At 36.5% G+C, this 19066-nt stretch overlaps 2 protein-coding genes across 5 annotated transcripts; one reads left to right on the top strand and one right to left on the bottom strand.

Moving 5' to 3' along the window:
- Positions 1–202: 202 nt before the first annotated feature.
- LOC149733012 (cytoplasmic dynein 2 intermediate chain 1-like) lies at positions 203–15428 on the bottom strand. Of its 4 annotated transcripts, none has more exons than XM_089883341.1 (33): positions 15189–15428; positions 15066–15120; positions 14188–14747; positions 13218–13329; positions 12890–12936; positions 12568–12620; positions 12072–12294; positions 11901–11938; positions 11728–11758; positions 11136–11167; positions 10858–10882; positions 10437–10483; positions 10340–10364; positions 10046–10080; positions 9645–9675; positions 9263–9315; positions 9044–9071; positions 8646–8705; positions 8260–8373; positions 7556–7677; positions 7077–7203; positions 6549–6660; positions 5866–6084; positions 5388–5529; positions 4772–4844; positions 4269–4380; positions 3731–3843; positions 3171–3274; positions 2496–2577; positions 1837–1996; positions 1327–1495; positions 1007–1055; positions 203–438 (listed from the first exon to the last, which is right to left on the bottom strand). In XM_089883341.1, the coding sequence occupies exons 3-33, from the start codon at positions 14197–14199 to the stop codon at positions 322–324; spliced, it is 2667 nt and encodes an 888-aa protein (XP_089739467.1). In that variant the 5' UTR covers positions 14200–14747; positions 15066–15120; positions 15189–15428; the 3' UTR covers positions 203–321. The 4 variants fall into 4 exon arrangements, with proteins under 4 accessions (XP_089739467.1, XP_089739466.1, XP_089739468.1 ...); XM_089883340.1 differs by having other exon boundaries at positions 15101–15120; XM_089883342.1 differs by lacking the exons at positions 11136–11167; positions 11728–11758 and having other exon boundaries at positions 15101–15120.
- A 1315-nt stretch (positions 15429–16743) lies between these two features.
- Positions 16744–18647, top strand: LOC149733011 (BET1 homolog). Its single transcript, XM_089883365.1, has 4 exons — positions 16744–16916; positions 17112–17188; positions 17520–17576; positions 18236–18647. Exons 1-4 carry the CDS (start codon positions 16898–16900, stop codon positions 18389–18391), a joined length of 309 nt encoding a protein of 102 aa, XP_089739491.1. The 5' UTR covers positions 16744–16897; the 3' UTR covers positions 18392–18647.
- Positions 18648–19066: the final 419 nt, after the last annotated feature.

Here is a 19066-nt window from a genome sequence, read left to right as displayed (position 1 = left end):
TTCACACTCTTGCTAACTATTACTACAGATGAGAGAGGTCACTCGTAAAGAGTTTCGAGTTTACGAGTACGAGTGGCCTCGTACGAGTGGCCTCTCTCATCTGTGCTATTACTTTAAATTCTTGATACTTTCCAAATGACCAATTAAACGAAATTAACAAAAATAGGCTTCTTTTATTAATTTGTCTACAATAAACAACTAATTTAAACCAAAATAGCTTTTTTATTAAAATAAACACATTTTTGCAACATTTCACAATGATAAATACCAACGGTATTGCAATTTGTAAATAAATTACATTCCTGGTTTACTTATATGAGGTCAACCAAAAGATTGGACTAAAGACGTCATTTGTTCAACTTCATCGGTAGAAACTGAGTTTACAAAATGACATTTCATTTTCAAGATCTCAAATTCACAAGAATCAAAAGCAACAAGCTGTAATATAAAAACAATGAGATATACTTTGCAAGATGGTCTATTTTATATGGGTGAGGTCCTACAGTGAGGCACCATTACCCCAACATTGTATATGCACATTCTATTCTATATGGGTGAGGTCCTACAGTGTGGCCTGTCATGGAACCTGGGATTCAAGCCAGAGTTGGCCCATTACCCCAACATTATATATGCACATTCTATTCTATATGGGTGAGGTCCTACAGTGAGGTATGCCATGGGGCCTGGGATTTAGACCAAAGTTGGCCCATTACCCCAACATTGTGTATGCACATTCTATATGGGTAAGTTTAACAGCAAGTAATGCCATGAAAGTTTATCAAAGGGTGCCAGGTTCGATGCTCGATACTGATACCATTGACGCGTATGTGTGTATGAAACAAAACACTCAAGTTGTAACAACTGTAGTTTCTGGCCACCCGAGAATAAAACCCTGTTTCATTCATTCATGTGTCCTTGGGCAAGACACGTATCAGCAATTGATCTAATCCAGTGGTCAGTAATTCGAACCTCACCCAGATAAAACATAATACAAGTAATAACTTACCAGGTTGGTTGATTTTTGTGAATGACCATCAACAGAAAAACATATCACTCTGTAAATGATGTAACTATTATATTTATTAATAAAAGATTTTATATTGTAGAGTCAATTTCGTCGGTCTTTGTTCATTTATGAAAGATCAAAGAACCACCCGTGTTGTAAGGATTGTTGTTGCCCATGCGGGGATAAATAAGTTACATACTTGGTAAATTGTAAGCAGGCACGAGGTGTATGAAACAGAACACCCGTGTTATAATGATTGTCGTTTTTCCGCCACGAAAGGGTAAATAAGTTACGTTCATTTAAATTTTGCTTAGTCATACTTTTGTTCAAATGAGTCATCAGAAACAGGTGCGGCATCCATCGCCATTAGATCCCATACTTGCAGGTGATTGGTCGAATCTAACGAGAAGAACACGGATGGCCGACTGTTGGACCAATCACATGAGAGTATACTGGTGCCATCAAGTGGCCAGGATATAACAGGGGTGTCTGGGGAATAGTTTTACTTGAATATTGCTAAACAATCATTCTGTATTAAACACCTTAATGTAACTTGCTTTATCCTCGCATCGTGCGAAAACAACAGTCGTTATTTCACTGTTTTATGCAGCTTGTACCCACTTATGAGTTACAAGAGATAAATAAGTTACATACGTGGTAACTGGTAAGCAGGCACGTGGTGTATGAAACAGAACACCTGTGTTATAACAGCTGTCGTTGCCCCGCCATGCGACGATAAATAAATTTCACACATTCATTCTAAATCTTAGCAAAACAAATAAGTAAAATTTACAATTTCTAAAACAAAATTTCATGTTCTATTATCTTACCTCTATCCAACATGAACAGAGCAATATCCCCGCTTTTGTAAGAAACCAACATCAATGTGGAGATGAATTGATTGAAAGATATTGAAGTCACAGATGATTTATTACCAGGGAGGTTGTACGTTCGTGTCTTGTTTTCACGAGTGCAGCTTATAACATCACCCTGTGTGTGGGAGGAAATGATTTTGAATAAATGGAACTTATTTATCCTCGCACGGCGGGGCATCGGCAGTCGTTATAACACGGAGGTTCTGTTTTATACACCTCATGCCCGCTTTCAAGTTCCACGTATGCAACTTTTTTATTCTTGTATGGCGGAAAATGACAGTCGTTATAACACAGGTGTTCTGTTCCATACACCTTGTGCCCACTTATAAGTCACCACGTATGTAACTTATTTATCTCCGCGTGGCGGGGCAACGACAGTCGTTATAACACAGGTGTTCTGTTTCATACACTTAGGGCCAGTTTACAAGTTACTGATACACCAACCCATAACTTCTAAAATAGTTGTGACTAATCGATGCAAAATTCTTGACAAACTTTAACTTAGGCCGGGTCTCAAAGTCGCCTCGCGAGCCATGGAATACGCAGTAGCTATGGAACCTTATCTATCCTGATACAGAATAGCATTAATAGTAGTAACTATTTATAATACTTACCAGATCTGTCCCTACATAGAAAGTATTTGAATCCGGACAAACGGCAAATGTAGCCGATCCACCAAGTCCTGATGATGAGGGTCTGGAAGCAATTAACGTTTGTGTTAATTGGGTTTATTTATATTGCGTTTATATGCCTTGTGTATAAGAAGGCAACCATGTTACAAGCTAAGTATGTGTATAAATACACTATGACCACCAAATCTGGGATAGCTGAGTATTTTTTGCACTGCATTAATCAGTAACATACATTATGAGCTAGATTTTTTCACAGGATTTTGAGTCTAACTATTCCTGTCTCTCCTACATTTAAAAAAGCCTCTAAATACCCAGCAGCTTAGCGAGCACAAAGTACAAACAACTTACTTGTTTGATATCGCGTTGCATCATTTGGGTTTCTATATAACCAACCAAAGGGGTGCCCCTTATATACCAAACTATACCCCACATATATTCAGTTACTTATGCTACCAGGTATAGTATATATAATGTATTAGTGGCTCATCTGGTATAAAACAGAGTGGATTTCCAACGTTTAATTTCATTCCCGGATGAAGTCTCGTCGTATGGCAGACGAAATGTTGGATATACACTACGTTTTTATACCGGATGAGCCACTAATATATTATTTATACCCCACAGCAGGCACAGGGTGAACACAATCACACGACTTACTTGTTAGAAATCACGTTAATGACGGAACTTTTAACAAGCTTTACCCGGCCATGCGGAACCAACCCAACGTCATCATCAACATCTGATATAATATCCACAACAACCTGGGTGGGGGGTAATGGGGGTTAGTAATTAAGCTTAGGGGTTATAGTGGGCTTGTAATGCCTAACATGGGGTATAAGGTGTTTGTTTGTGCTCATGGAAGGGAACTTGGAAGTTTATTTCACATTTATTAAACTCATTTTTTTTACAAAGCATCACTGTCTGGGGGTGGGTGGAAAAGCAGCAAGTTAAGTCGTGATAATTGACCAATTAAAGATAATAACTAAGATATTGGTCAAGTGGTTCTTTTTTCATAGCTTGAATTCCCTTTATGTTGAAACAGAAATCATTGTTAAACTAAGGAATGACTGTATCTTGTTTATCCTTATGTGAGGGGGTAACAACAGTCGTTATAACACTGCTGTTTAGAGTTTGTTATTAGTGATCATATTTTAGTTTTACATTCAACTGGGTTGGAGAAGTCACTGGTTTTACATTAAAAACATTGATTGTCTTACCCATACACATAAACGTGCTGACTCATCGATTGAAAACAGCTGACTCATGTTTTCAAAGCTCCCAACGGAACCCAAACAAACAATGGGTGAGGTGTGGATCTCATTCTGCCAACCTGGGGGTTAGGGGGTGTTATCACGACATTAATATTTAGTTGAGTTGAAATATTTACATTCTATTCTATACGGGTGATGTCTGCGGCGTGGCACGCCATGGGATCTGGGGATTAGACTAGAGTTGACCCATTACCCCAACATTGTATATGCACATTCTATTCTAAATGGTTGAGGTGAGGCAGGACATGGGACCCGGGTTTTACAAATGAGACCTTAGGTAACACAATTAGCATTACTGCAACCTAGTGGTCACTAATGGGTTGTAGCACCCTGGGTGTTGGGGGTAATGGCGAACTCAGGACTAAATCCCAGGTCCCATGGCATGCCTCACTGTAGGACCTCACAAATATAGACTAGGCACCCATTAGTAACATTAAACCTCACTTTAAATTTGCTTTAATCCTTGTTATATTACATATGCTACCTGTAGTATACGTGGCGTTTCTCATCACTGTCATCGTATTCTTCTCCAACTCCATCTGTTGGTGCATTGTGGTTGGCTCTGTGAGGTCATAAAGCAACACGCAGCCATCATCCTGTGGAATGTGATGTGTTGGAAACATATAGTAGGGTGGGGAAGATGGGACAATTTTAGCACATAATGTCCAAACATCCTGATGGTGTTTTAAAAAAATAACAACGGTCTATGGAAGTCGTGAGGATAACGATACAGGTTTATAATTCTTTGAATGTTGTTTGTTTACTACCATGTGGGCATACGTGCTCTTATATTACACCAATTAACCCAGTGGTCACTAATAAGTTGTCCAAATTGTCAGCCATACATGAACAATCACCCACAAAGTTACATATGTGGTAACCAGTAAAAGGAAACAGAACACCCATTTTATTACGACTGAAGTTAACCGAGAATAAAAGGATAAATAAGTTACAAAGTTTGAAAGTTAAACAACAAAACAAACCAACCGTTCCAACAAACAATATCTTCTTGTTATGAGCAAAACAACAAGTCACAGGAGAAGCATCGCAGATCAAGATTCTATAAATAAAAAGATAACTTGTGATTTTTTTTTACAGAAGTTAATAATAACATATATGACATACTTTTGCATGACTGTTGGGGTAATAGGTTAACTTTGGACCACATCCTATGTCTCCTTGCATTTTAGATAGAACAGCACTTTTTACCTAGGTTCAGGTGAGCGACAAGCTTTAACATCTGGTGAGGACCATGGCATAGCACCCTAGGTGTTAAGGTCATGGCTCATGGGGCAACCTAAACACCAGGTACAATGACACACCATGCTGTAGGCCCAGGTCCCATGGCATGCCCCACTGTAGGACCTCACCCATATAGAACAGAATGTGCAAATACAATGTTGAGGTAATGGGCCAACTCTGGTCTAAATCCCAGGTCCCATGTCATGCCCCACTGTAGGACCTCACCCATATAGAACAGAATGTGCAAATACAATGTTGGGGTAATGGGCCAACTCTGGCCTAAATCCCAGGTCCCATGTCATGCCTCACTGTAGGACCTCACCCATATATCCATATTGAATAAAACACACCCCACACTCACCTATAAGGTTGTTCATTATTTGAAACTTTCCACACAGTGATTATCCCGCGTTGGTCGATTCTCGTCGTAACATCATGACACGCCTCACCGAACGTAACAGCAATCATACCATTACCAAATATGGTGTGGAGAATCTTACGCTCTGTATGATACAAGACATCATAGGCAACATTGAATGAATAAATGTAACTTGTTTATCCAATGATATTCGCTGTAACACAGGTGTTCTGTTCTAAACACCTTGTGTTTGTTTACAATTTAACAGTACGTACTTTGCTGGTGAATGTTTTTTGTGGGATGTTTACTTTTTTTATATATGGCTGATGTTAGCTTCGAAATAGAATAGAGTTTTACATTAAAGCACTGCAGTTTTAAGCCTAACTATTTCTTCCACCATATGCAATACATTATCAAGGAGTTGGGAGTAATTGTATTTTGTTTGTGACGAAGTTAACCCACATAGAAATAACAATCCCACCATGCAAATATGGGATGTTTGTGTTGAATTTTGTCGACGCATCGCAACTTGTAATCGGGGTGAACGAGTTTGGTTTGTTTCCTCGCCACAAGAGGGCTTCTTCAAACGAGGAGTCGATGATGTCACTAGCGTAAACGAGGAACTCGCTGAAGCGATTTGAGTCGTCACGCATGGCTGCCAACATTCGAAGGTGAGGGGAATCTTCTGTTACTGTTGTGCCTGGGGGTGTATGGGTTATTAACTTGGTGTTGAATGTTGGGGTAATGGGCAACTCTGGCTTAAATCCCAGGTCCCATATCATGCCTCACTGTAGGACCTCACCCATATAGAATAGAACATGCATATACAATGTTGGGGTAATAGAACAACTCTGGCTTAAATCCCAGGTCCATTGCCCAACCTCACTCGTATAGAATATACATATAAATAAACTTGGGGTGCCGGGTCAATTCCTGGGCTAAATCTCACATACTATGGCCATACATAGTAGTCAAACATAGTAGAAATGTCATCTGTCCATTTGTCATTAGCTATGTGAAATATGACCCCAGGAATTATACTGCTAACTTTACAACAACAATCTTACAACCCATATTAACAAAACATGGTAGTAAACACATTTCAACCGTTGGCCCTTCGAAGTACTATAGGTAATATACCAATGCCATAGAAACAACATTAACCTCCACATGCAATAGCTCCATCTGGTGGATGTTGCGACCACCGATCCCCGACTTCTGGTTGGTCGGTTTGAATTTCAATTTCGATCGCGTCATCATTACACTGCGTGGACGCCTAGGGGAAATTGGGACTTTTTGAATAAAAATGATAAAAAATCAAGTAGAATTATTCTTGATAACTTTTTCGCATTCTTTTTGTTTATCTTATAAATATGCGATAGTGAAAACCTGGGGGAAGTTGGGATTTTTGACAAAATACTAATGTTATAAAATTCAAGTATAATTATTCTTGATAAATGTTCTTAAATTACCATACTTGATCAAAACTATGAAAAAATACATTTTTTGTCAATCTTTTTATTTATAAATTCTATTCTGAGTGGAAGGTTCCAAGCCATGAAACCTGAGACATGTGCCAAAGTTGGCCCATTACCCAAACACCCAGGATGCTACAAGCTTTAATGACCACTGGGTCGGGGAAATTTCCATTAAAAAACACTAAGTGTTTACTATCAAGAAAACTAACTTTACCTGTCCTGAGTTCTGACTTCCAAAGTTCTTGATATAGAAGTTATATTCAGTGACTGGTGCAAGGTCAAACAAGTCAAATGAATTGAAATCAAGTTGGATCAAAGTCAGCAGATCATTTCGGCGATTCCTGAAAGTTATATAAGCTTAAAAAAATGGGTACAATATACTACTGTAGTTCAGGCATAACATCATATAAAAGTAAGGATCTTTTTTAAAAATTGGTAACTTTTTTATACTACTGTTTCATCTGCCATAAGGCGAGACACCATCAGGGCAGGACAGAACAATGTGAATTTAAACATAAATGTCTTATTTTCACTTAAAATACCCTCATATCCCATAGCCTCGTTGTAAAATAGAAAACCATTTAACTAGATTGGAATATGTTATTCTATTCCATCTGACCGAGGCCCGACAGCTTGAAATAAAAAAAACATTTGTTATTTCATAGAAAACATATATAAAGTTTATTTTCTTACAAAACTCTCTTTCTTGTTTTACTCTCGACGCTCCGTTGCTTGGCACCTGAGAAATTAATCGTCGTGGCAACCATGTCATGTGACCTCGATGATGCTGAGTCGTGGTCCGAGGTCGTTCGGTTCTGGGTTTGGGTGAACTTTATTGTTAAAGTTACAATAAACATTATAAAGGCTTATCAATATGGTTGGGTCTTATAAACCACAGTCGAGGTGAGTAATAAGGCTGGGTTCGTTGTATGTTATTATTAAAATTAAAAGTAATTATGGAGGTTTATTCTATATGGGTGAGGTCCTACAGTGAGGCATGCCATAGAACCTGGGATTTAGACCAGAGTTGGCCCATTCCCCCAACATTGTATATGCACATTCTATTCTATATGGGTGAGGTCCTACAGTGAGGCACGCTATGGGACCTGAGATTTAGACCAGTGTTGGCACATTACCCCAACATTGTATATGCACATTCTATTCTATATGGATGAGGTCCTATTAATTAGTGACCACTAGGTTGGAGCAATGCCTGTAAGCTTTTTCCTAAAGTCACAGCATCTAAATTTGATTTAAACAGTCTGTATCTGCTCCATGGCATTTGTACATCCCCATTATTTGGCTTTTCTTGACAAGCCTCCCAAATCAAAATAAAACTGAAATTCCCATAACCTGCACCACACACAGTAATCAACCAATGTATTAAAACTTCTCACCGGTTGCATTCGTTCACTGGTGGCTGAGTTAGTCCTCGCTGAATTAACGCGCTCGTTTTCTTGATTTATGGCACGGATGATCGCATCCACCTCTGGGTTCCTCTCTTCGTCACTCTGTGAGGGGTGAGTGGATATTTGATGTGGTTAATAGATGGGTTATTATTAAATGTAACTTGTTTATCCTCGCGTTTCAGGAAAGTCATTAAAAAAAAGTTAGTTTCAAAATGAATGAATGTAACTAACTTTATCCTCGCATGGCGAGCAACAACAGTCGTTATAACACGGGTGTTTTGTTTCATACACCTCGTGCCAGCTAACAAGTTACCACATATGTAACTTTGTGGGTAATATTTTCTATAATGCTGATAAACAATAAATATTTTCACCTCATTTTCTTCAAAATCATCTTCATAGTCCTCGAAGTCGTCGTCGTAATCATAGTTTACCTGGTGATGGAAAAGCAACGATAACTTTATTCTCTTTACACACACTTTTGATTCTATTAGGTTTAACTTACTTAAAATAATGGCTCGTCTGTCCACTAGGTGTAGTAACCACGCTTATTTCCTCCAATTAAATGTAAATATGTTTTAAACTGTAAGCGTGTTTTAACAACTGTTTTGTCGCTATATCCTGTCTTTTCGCTTAAAATATTTCTAAATCTTCGCTACCGTAATCGAAGAGACAAATAAAAGTTACTATTATTCTATATGGATGAGATTCTACAGCATGCCACGCCATGGTTACCCCAAGTTTAAATTTAATAAAATCAGATTCATATTACCTCATCGTTGTTAACTTCTTCTTTTTCACTAAAAATATAAAAAACTTTTATAATACTGCTAAAACGCGCTACGGGTAAAAACCATTTAAACACTTCTGAGTAAAAACATTTGTGTGGACTCTAGTTTGACATTTTAAAACTACTCAAAGCGTCAAAAAAGCCTAAACAGCTACACGTAATGCTTATACAACACACACACATATAAGATAAACCACAGACCTTGTAATGACTTTTGAATATTTTTCGTCCTCATCATTTTTTGTTCGAGGTTCCTGTATAAGATAAAATACAAACATTAACACATATGATAACTTATAATTACATTTAACATATAATTGAATGCATAAACCGATGTAACTTGTTTGTCTCTGCACAGCGGGGCAACAACAGTCGTTACAACACAAGTGTTCTGTTTCATACACCTTGTACCTGTTTACAAGTTACCATGTATGTTACTTTGTGGGTGTTTGTTTTTATATAGGAGTATGGCTGATAATTTGAACAACTAATTAGTGATCGCTGGGTTAGAGCGATTCAAGTCTGGCATATACACCCAACAGCATGCACCTCTCAGTAAAATTCTTAATAAAAACAGTTTTACCTTAACTTGTGATCTTGACTTTTCTCTTTGTCTGTAAAGTATGAATTTGAATGAGTGTAACTTACTTTATCCCGTGGCTGGAAAACAACAGTCGTTATAACATGGGTGTTAATACACTTATGCCAGCTTACGAGTTACCATGTATGTTACTTTGTGGGTGATTCTTTTTTTGTGTTTTTTTCAAATTTTTCTTTTAATGGATGTTAATTTGGGCAACCCATTAGTGACCACTGGGTTGGAGCAATTGCCGTTAAGTGTCTTGCCCAAGGACACATATGCCCACAATGGTAGCAGCGTCAAGCCTTGAACCCATTACCTCTGGGTTATAGGCAGGCGCGCTAACCATTATGCCACAGCGCCGGACATTAAATATAATTCAACTACAAGATTCACCAACCTACCTTTTGTTTCCTTCACTGTCTTTATATTTAAATTCCTGTTAAATCATAGACAATTTTAAATGTTAGCAGTTGTACATATATAACAATTAAGTTTTGTAATATATATAATTTGGGACAAGTTTTATGATGTTTGTAATTTATTTAGATTTATCAATGAATTTTAAGTTAATTAGTAATAAAATAAATACAATAAAAAATGTTTCAAAACAAAACTTTGTAAAAATAAAATTTAAAATTTTGTTAAAACAATAAAGTAAAACATGTTTCACAAAATTACAAAAACTTTCAGCTCACTTGTTCAAGTTCTTCTGCTTCTTTCCTGAAAGTTAAAAAATAAGTTTATCTGGAAGCACTGAAAGTGTATTACAAAAATCGGGAACACTAAAATTACCTTTTTCTTCTTTTCTCTTCTTTTCTTTCCCTTCTTCTACGTTGTTCCTGAATTGGTGAAAAAAATATAAAATTGACACCTGTGATTTATATCGGTTGCCCATTACCCCAACATTGTATATGCACATTCTATTCTATATGGGTGAGGTCCTACAGTAAGGCACGCCATGGGACCTGGGGTTTAGGCCGGAGTTGGCCATTACCCCAACATTGTATAAGCACATTCTATTCTATATGGGTGAAGTCCTACAGTGAGGCACGCCATGGGACCTGGGGTTTAGGCCGGAGTTGGCTCATTACCCCAACACTCCGGGTGCTACAGCATGGACAGATGTTATAGCTTGCCACTCACCCAAAATAAACCATATTAAAATTTAAACTTGTTTAAAACCACCATCCATCACACAACAAACCAAACTAACCTCTTCCTCTTCTACCCCTGCATTCCTGGGTAAAAATAACAAGTTAAATTTTATGTTTCAGCAAAAAGTATAATGTCACCCCTGCCTGTTTTTATCAGCTGCACGTTGCACCCCATATTTTATTAATTGCCACCTATTTAAAAGTTTTACCCCTATTTTATAAGTTGCCCCCCCGTTTCATAAGTTGCACTCCTCATTTTATAAGGTACACCCCTACTTTATAAGTTTTACCCCTATTTTATAAGTTGCATTCATAATGTTATTCTTTTCCATCCTACCTTTGGTGTTGGTCTTCTCTTCTTTCATGTTTCTATTAGTGAATAAATCCAATTAATATTATTATTTCTAATACATATGTTAGAATTATAATAAGGCAAATAACTTTTCAACATAGTTAAAGCATTTTTTGCACTGTTTAGTTTTATTCTGATGAAACAAGGCTAAATAAATGCCAGAAAATCCATGAATGAATGTAGCTTACTTTATCCTCACATGGCGGGGCAATGACGGCCATTACAACACGGGTGTTCTGTTTCATACACCTCGTGCCCGCTTACGAGTTACCATGCATATGTTATTTTGTGGGTGATTGTTTTATATATGGCAGATAATTTGGACAACCCATTAGTGACCACTGGGTTGAAGCAATTGTTGTGTGTTTGCTCAAGGACACATACACCCATAATGATAGGGGAGACAAGACTTGAACCCGTTTCATTTGGGTAAGAGGCAGGCACGTTAACCAACTGTGCTACGACGTGAACCATATTTACAAAACAAGTGTAATATGCCTGACAATAGCTTATACAAGTAAAGTAACAAATAACTTATAAGAAGTTATTTAGTTTTATTTAATCAATGCCACCTCACCCTTTCCCTTCTTTCCCCATCTTTTGTTGCGCTGCATTAAAATATCAAGGTTAAAAATTATTAAGTCTTGAAGAGATTTTCTGTTTATTTATAATCTTAAAAGATTGTCATTTGACGGGGAAACATCATCCGGTCGTTAAAACAACAAATCTACACATCAACAATATATTTACCTTCCTCTCTTTTCCTCTCTCTCACGTTGTCGTCTCTCCTGCAAAAAAGGCAAAAACTCTTACGATAATTATAACATTAGAAAAAACCAGTTATAGCTAATTTAAAATACCACATCATCCAATAAACACATTAAATAAGTTTATAATTAGTAAATGCAAATGCTGTTTTACCTTTTCTTTTCTCTTTGCTCTTTCTTCTGGTGTTTCACGATTTCTTCTCTCACTTCTGCCTTCTTCTTCCCTTTTCCGATGTCTCTCTTCTCTCCTTTTTTCTTTTTCTCTTCTATAATCTTCTTCATCACGAATTTCATGCCTGGATGATTTTTCTCTCCTTTCTCTTTTTTCTCTTCGTTGATCAGAACCTTCTGGAACTTCTCTCCTTTCCTTATGTCGTCTGCAATAAAATACATACGTTTACTGTTCTGTAACTAAAACACAAATACAAGATAGTCTTATAAGTTATATATATAAATATATAACAAATCCAGCACATGCACGAAACTTTAAAAAATACAGGGAAGGGGCGTATATTTATATATGAATTAATGCACTAATTTTTAACACAGGTAATTCTGCTGCAAATTTCACTTAGTAACCACAAAAAAATTTCCAAGTTAAATTCACACAAATGACACAGTATATTCAAAGCAGAAACATTATTTCTCACCTTTCTTTGTCTTCGTTTTTACTTCTATGTTTTCTATTATCTTCATCCAGGACCTGACAACAAGATACACTGATTAATATACAACATATAGTAGGGTGGGGAAGATGGGACACCGTTTCCTTCTATTTTCTCAGCCAATTTAATAATAAACAAAGAACATTCAAAGTATTATAATACCATATCCTCACGACTCCCATAGACCGATGTTAATTGTTTAGAACACGATCAGGATATTTGGATATTATGTGTTAAAGGTTCCTTCACCCTACTATATATATTGTTCAATATGAACTAAACATATTGTTAAACTACATTAACTCACCCTGTGTGAAGAATGTTTCTCTTTGCGGGCTTCTCTACTGTGGAAATCTAAGCAAGAAGGAAAACAATGAATGTAACTTATTTATCCTCGCGTGGCGGGACAACGACAGTCATAACATGGGTGTTCTGTTTCATACACCTCGTGCCAGCTTTAAGTTACCACTTATAGAACTTTGTCAAAGTATATTGCATTCACCACATTAATCAATGAGGTTCCCTATGTTTGACAACTATGAGTGTAACTGCATTTCAGCAATGTCACCTCAGATTTTACTAAAAACAACAAAAGAGTCACTCCTTCTGTCTCCCACCCCCAATAAACAGCCCACCTTCTATATTCCTTGTTTTATCTCTCCTATGAGGTCGATCATTATTTTTATGCAAAGCTGACGTCAGTTCCTCACTTGTCCAGGTGTCGTCTCGTTTCTTACGACGAGGTTTCTAAACAAATAAAATATTTGATGGTTAATTAATGGGTAAAAATTGAAATGTGCAAAAATATTTGGTAATATTGAGGAACCCTCTCTAACTTTACAGATTAAGCACAAAGTAAAGAGCATTTATTAGTTAGCATTGATGTATGGGTAATCCTTTAGCTGGTGGCCACCTGAAATTTTGGTTTCAAAATGTTCCTTAGGTCTCACTGATACTCATTGTATAAGTTTTTTTTGAAAAAACTCGGGCGCTCGTGTCGAAAATTAACTTTGAAAGTGCGCGAAATCGTGCTGCGTCACCGTATTTTCCACATCAGCCGTTATGAATTAAACCAAGGTTGGATTATTACGTCATAGAATGCGTATTGTTACGTTTGATTCCTACGTTAAAACAGTGGGGAAAAACAAGGCTATACCGTCTTATAACGTATGCAATATACCACTATTGTGACGTAACAGACCGCGATTGTGACGTAATAATCGTTAACCTTAAGCAAATCAGACGAATTACGGTGACACAGCATGTTTTTGCGCATTTTTAAAGGTAATTTTCGACACGAACGCCCGACTTTTTTGAAAAAAAAATTAGACAGCAGGTATCAGTGAGGGCTATAGAACATTTTGAAACCAAAATTTCAGGTGGCCACCAGCTAAAGGATTACCGATGTATGAGTGGGATTTTTTAACAGTAACAAAAGATGAAACAAAATGCATTAAAACTGACTTAAACAAATACAATTAAGCATAGTCCACAGTGAACATATATGTTCTACAAACCACTGTCTATATAAATTGCATTGGAAAGTTTCAATTTGATTATTTCCACAAATTATATCAATAATATATATACAAACAACAATTATACCTCTGAAGTCATTCTTCTAGTTTCTGTTTTACCTATATGCTATGTAACCAGAGAATCCAGGTTTGAAAATAACGAATGAAGTTAGTACTATATATGCCTTACCGTATATATAGTAACTATAGATAAAATTAGTTGTACAAACGCGCTAAATTTTTATTTATATTTTATTCATTATTGATTATTTTGCCTGGAATAATTTAGTAACGCGTAAGCGTTAAATCAAGCTGTTCTAAACATGTTAAAATGTTTCGTCCCCTATATAAATCTTGCTGCAAATCCGTGATTTTGTTAAAAACTCACATGCTTTCATTTGAAGACATACACATTTCCTAAATCTTGCCAACTGAACAAGCGAGCACAAGGTATATGAAACACAACACCTGTGTTATAACGACTGTCGTTTCCACGCGAGGTTAATTAAGTTACATTCGACCACACTTTATACAAGTTTGTGTATTTATTTATTTATTTATTAATACATCTTGTTAAGAGTGGATCTGTGTTTGGTATCTTGAGTTACTCCGTTCCCATTTCCATTAGCAAATCGAGTAGAATATCAGCTGTAAAGAAACATTTTAGATTTAGTTGTTTTATCGCGATATTGTGTATTTTTGTTTTAAATATTTTGAAGTATCATCCAAATATCTAAAAATTTTAAAAAGTGACACCCTCTAAAAATCCTGAAAAGTGATACTCTAAAAATTGAAAAAAATGGCACTATATAATACAAATACGATATAAACAAAGCGTGACGCCACGCGAGGATAAATAGGTTATAGTGGGTTATAGTGGACATTTTTATAATTCTTTAAATGTTCTTTGTTTGCTACCAAATAATATGAGAAAATAGAATAAAAAGGTGTCCCATTTTGCCCCACCATGATATTCCTTTATTCGATAAACTCCAACAAACCTGTGTCCAGCACTTTTCCCCTGTATAAAAAACATCAATTAGTAATCATGATTTGGGTAACAAATAATAACAAAGTATTTAAACGTACTGGTTCATTGGTACATGGTCTCTTGGTCCGTCTGTTCCTGTCGGACCGTGAAAGATATAAGGATAAGGCGATGGATATGGGAATTTGTAGGCCAATACTTGGACAATGTTTAGGGCTAATACAAGCACAACAACAACTTTTAGATTCATTACGCTTGTGCTGAAAGCAAAAGCGAAAATGATGGTAAAGATTAAAGCGTCACCACCAGCATTGTAGTTAAGCGCACGTGCTTATGTTTCTTTAATAAAAACAACAAAAAGTACGGTAAGTTTTAGTAGTAGGATGGGAGAAGATAAAAATCTTTTATTCTATTTTCTCGTTCTATTTGGTAGCAAACAAAGAACATTCAAAGAATTATAAAACTGTATCCTCACGACTCCCATAGACCGTTGTTAAATGTTTAAAACACGATCAGGATAAGTGTCCGTAATACAGCATATAAAGTTCACAAAACTGCATGGAGAAAAAGCAAATCCTAGTCTGCCTATCCCGATGCACTCAGCATAAATTTAAAAACAATGAACATCAATCTAACTGTAAAGGTTTGTTCAGTCCTTTTTTTCTCGCGTTTTCTTAGTCCTGCAGGTTCTTAGTACTTGTTGTAACATGAGCCCAAACTGTTTGCCGCTAAAGCCATATGTTCATTCAGTTAGACGTTTTTCCTGTATGGAATAGAATCACAGCATATATATATATGATGTATAAGAAAGCAGCAATCCGTACAAACTCTAATTCCTACAAAACCGCCTTTACTAAATACAAATGTTACATTTGAATTTTACTTTTTTTGTTCCGTTTTCATAGATGTCTAATGCAAAATACTAAAAGTGCAGAGCACTCTTGTTGTGGTTATTTTTAAATGTTCTAAACTGGCCAAAACAAGCTTAAGCAGACTAATCAATCGATCCTCGCAGGGCAATAACAGTCTTTATAACACGGGTGTTATGTTTTATACACTTCGTGCCCGCTTACAAGTTACCACGTATGTAACTTATTTATCTTCGTATGAGGGGCAATAACAATCATTATAACACAGTTTTTTGTTTCTTACACCGCGTGCCAAGTATAAACCAGCTTGCAACACTCACAGAAAACACAAAAAGTTTCCAAGCAATATTGCTTTGTATTATTTTCAATTAGTTCACTAATTGTCAATCATTATGTTTATTCCATGTCCATCAACAAGTCGACCAATGCTTCAGCTGTAAGAAACTTAAAAACTTATATTAGCTTGGCTGTTTTGTAAACAAATATTTTAATTGTATTTTACATAAGCATAGGGTGGGGTAAGATGGGACACCGTTTCATTCTATTTTCTCGCTACATTTATTCGTAAACAAAAAAAAAACATTCAAGACACTAACTGCAGTTGTTGCAACCCAGTGGTCCATTTTGCGTTGTTTAAACTCACAGCCGTACAGAAAAACAATCACCAAAAAGTTACATACGTGGTAACTCGGAAGATGCTTGAGTATGAAATACAACACGCGTGTTGAAACGAATGTCGTCGCTTCGCTATGCGCGGATAAATAACATTCATTTAACTCGAACTCGCATATTTGCTCTCTTATTAGAAATCAGCTGATTTTGTCAACAATAAATTTGGACACGTCAGTGTTTACAAAGTGTTAATGCTTTTGAGAAAACCGTCTGAAGTGTGAAGATTTTTAGGGAAAAAAACTTGAATTCGAAGACTAGATACCAACAACATGCGAAGGTCAAATGCTGGTAAGTTATATTTAAATAAACCAGGCACTCTTGGTTGACATAACATAGAAAAACTGACTATACTTCAATTTTTAAATATTTTTGTTCAAAAATGGCCAGTATAATTCTGTAAAATGTTGTCAGAATAAATTAATGTTCGTTAAAAAATTGCCAGTAATGGTGTAGCATCTTGTCAGTAATATTTGTTACACGTAGGCGAGCATTCCGTGTATGAAGAGGAAAACCAGAGACTTGAAAGTGAACTCAGAAATAAAGTTTCAGCTTTAAAATCAGTAAGTTTGTTGTTATGTGTTTTTACATTTGCTAAGCTGACACTATTAACTGTATTTGGGTAAAAAAGGAAATTGTTCCAACCCAGTGGTTATTAACGCTGGGTGTCGCCGTGTCGGACTAATGAGCCAACTCTTGACTTAATCTCATGTCCCTTTTTACTTATATTTATAAATTCTGTTATCAATTAGCAAAAGGGAATCATCGATACATTTTACTTCTATAATCAAATGTAAGTTTCCTATGCATCAAAAATAGCAGTGTATTTGGCAAGTTGTGAATATGCACTGCCTTAATGAAAATTATTAATATTTATCAACACTTGTTTTCCAGCTTTCAATAAACATTGGGGAGGAAGTTCGAGATCAAAACAAACTTCTTTATGGAATGGTAAGGATGAATGAATGTAACTTGTTTATCTTCGCATGGTAGGGTAACTACAGTTGTTACATCATGGGTGTTCTGTTTCATACACCTCGTGCCAGCTTTACCACGCATGTGTCTTTGTGGGTGATTGTTTTAATGTATGGCTGATAATTTGGAAAACCCATTAGTGACCACTGGGTTGGAGCAATTGTCGTAAAGTGTCTTGCCAAAGGACACATAGGAAGGACACATACGTCCACAATGGTAGCAACGAAAAGCCTTGAACCCATTACCTCTGAGTTCGAGGCAGGTGCGCTGACCACTATACATTGCCGGTGATGTGTTCAAAATGGTGGAAACTCTTTTTTTTACTGGTACTGTGGCATAAGCTTAAAGGGTCAGTGAAGGTCAAATCCAAAATTTATTTAGGGTTGAGACTTGTTGATACCAGTACTTTGGAATTCCCATAGCTGCAGTCTATGAAAGTTTAAGGTTTGACGCTGCTACCATTGTGGGTGTATGTGTCCTTGGGCAAGACAATTATCGGCAATAAGAATTGCTTCAATCCAGTGGTCACTAATGGGCTGTCCAAAACGGCCGGGCAAAATGTGTTTGAAGTTGGGAACTTGAGTGATAATTTTGATTCTTTGTGAACATAAGACTGACCATAACTTTTTAAACAGGATGATGATATGAACAAAGTATCTGGTTTCCTTGGCTCAACTATGAAGAGGTTAAAAGGAATATCACGTGGTGGATATGGAAAATTATATTGCTATTTATTACTATTTGTTCTTGCTGTGTTCTTTGTCATGTATTTGCTTATTAGATTGTCTTGAAACAGAATGGTTTATGACATCATAGGCTTGAATTTCCCAAGAGCACCACTGTAGTTATTCCAAATATATGTTTGGTTAGCTTTGTGGAAGTCTGGTTTGTATTATAACATACAATGTAACAATTCAAGTGCTTTTAACTGCCAACTGTTGTATCTTATATCACTTGAGAATGGTGAAGCTTTTATTTATATGAGCGAAAGTTTTAGCATTTCTATGATTGCCTTTCTAGTGTGCAATAAAAACGTAAAAAAATCTATTTTATGTAATTAATGAGAAACCAACCATTACGTTGCAACACCAGGGCCAGTGCAAAGTTCTAAGAAGATATTTATCTTAACTGAGTTTGTGAAGCTCAAATCACTTGAATGTGTAGCTGTGTCAGTTATAACTTGTACAGACTACTGTGAAGTAAATTGTAAAATACATGATGTATTGGGTCAACTCTGGTATAAATCCCAGGTCCCATGGCGTGCCTTACTGTAGGACCTTACCCATATAGAATAGAACGTGCATATACAATGTTGGGGTAATGGGCCAACTCTGGTATAAATCCCAGGTGCCATGGTGTTCCACTGTTGGACCTCACTCATATAGAATAGAATGTGCATATACAATGTTGGGGTAATGGGCCAACTCTGGTATAAATCTCAGGTCCCATGACATGCCTCACTGTAG

This window comes from Ciona robusta, chromosome 8, assembly GCF_009617815.1.
Source record: "Ciona robusta chromosome 8, ASM961781v2".
Classification (NCBI taxonomy): Eukaryota; Metazoa; Chordata; class Ascidiacea; order Phlebobranchia; family Cionidae; genus Ciona; species Ciona robusta.
The sequence above is the reverse complement of the archived record's forward strand: the minus strand, read 5'-3'. Positions and strand labels throughout refer to the sequence as shown.

What these genes read in the sequence shown, in the direction of transcription:
- LOC149733011 (XM_089883365.1), top strand. An exon ending in AAGTTTCAGCTTTAAAATCA is followed by an intron (nt 17,189 to 17,519) that starts GTAAGTTTGTTG and finishes CTTGTTTTCCAG; the next exon opens with CTTTCAATAAACATTGGGGA. An exon ending in ACAAACTTCTTTATGGAATG is followed by an intron (nt 17,577 to 18,235) that starts GTAAGGATGAAT and finishes CTTTTTAAACAG; the next exon opens with GATGATGATATGAACAAAGT.
- LOC149733012 (XM_089883341.1), bottom strand. An exon ending in TCTATGTAGGGACAGATCTG is followed by an intron (nt 1,997 to 2,495) that starts GTAAGTATTATA and finishes TCCCACACACAG; the next exon opens with GGTGATGTTATAAGCTGCAC. An exon ending in TCTGTTCATGTTGGATAGAG is followed by an intron (nt 1,496 to 1,836) that starts GTAAGATAATAG and finishes ACTATTCCCCAG; the next exon opens with ACACCCCTGTTATATCCTGG.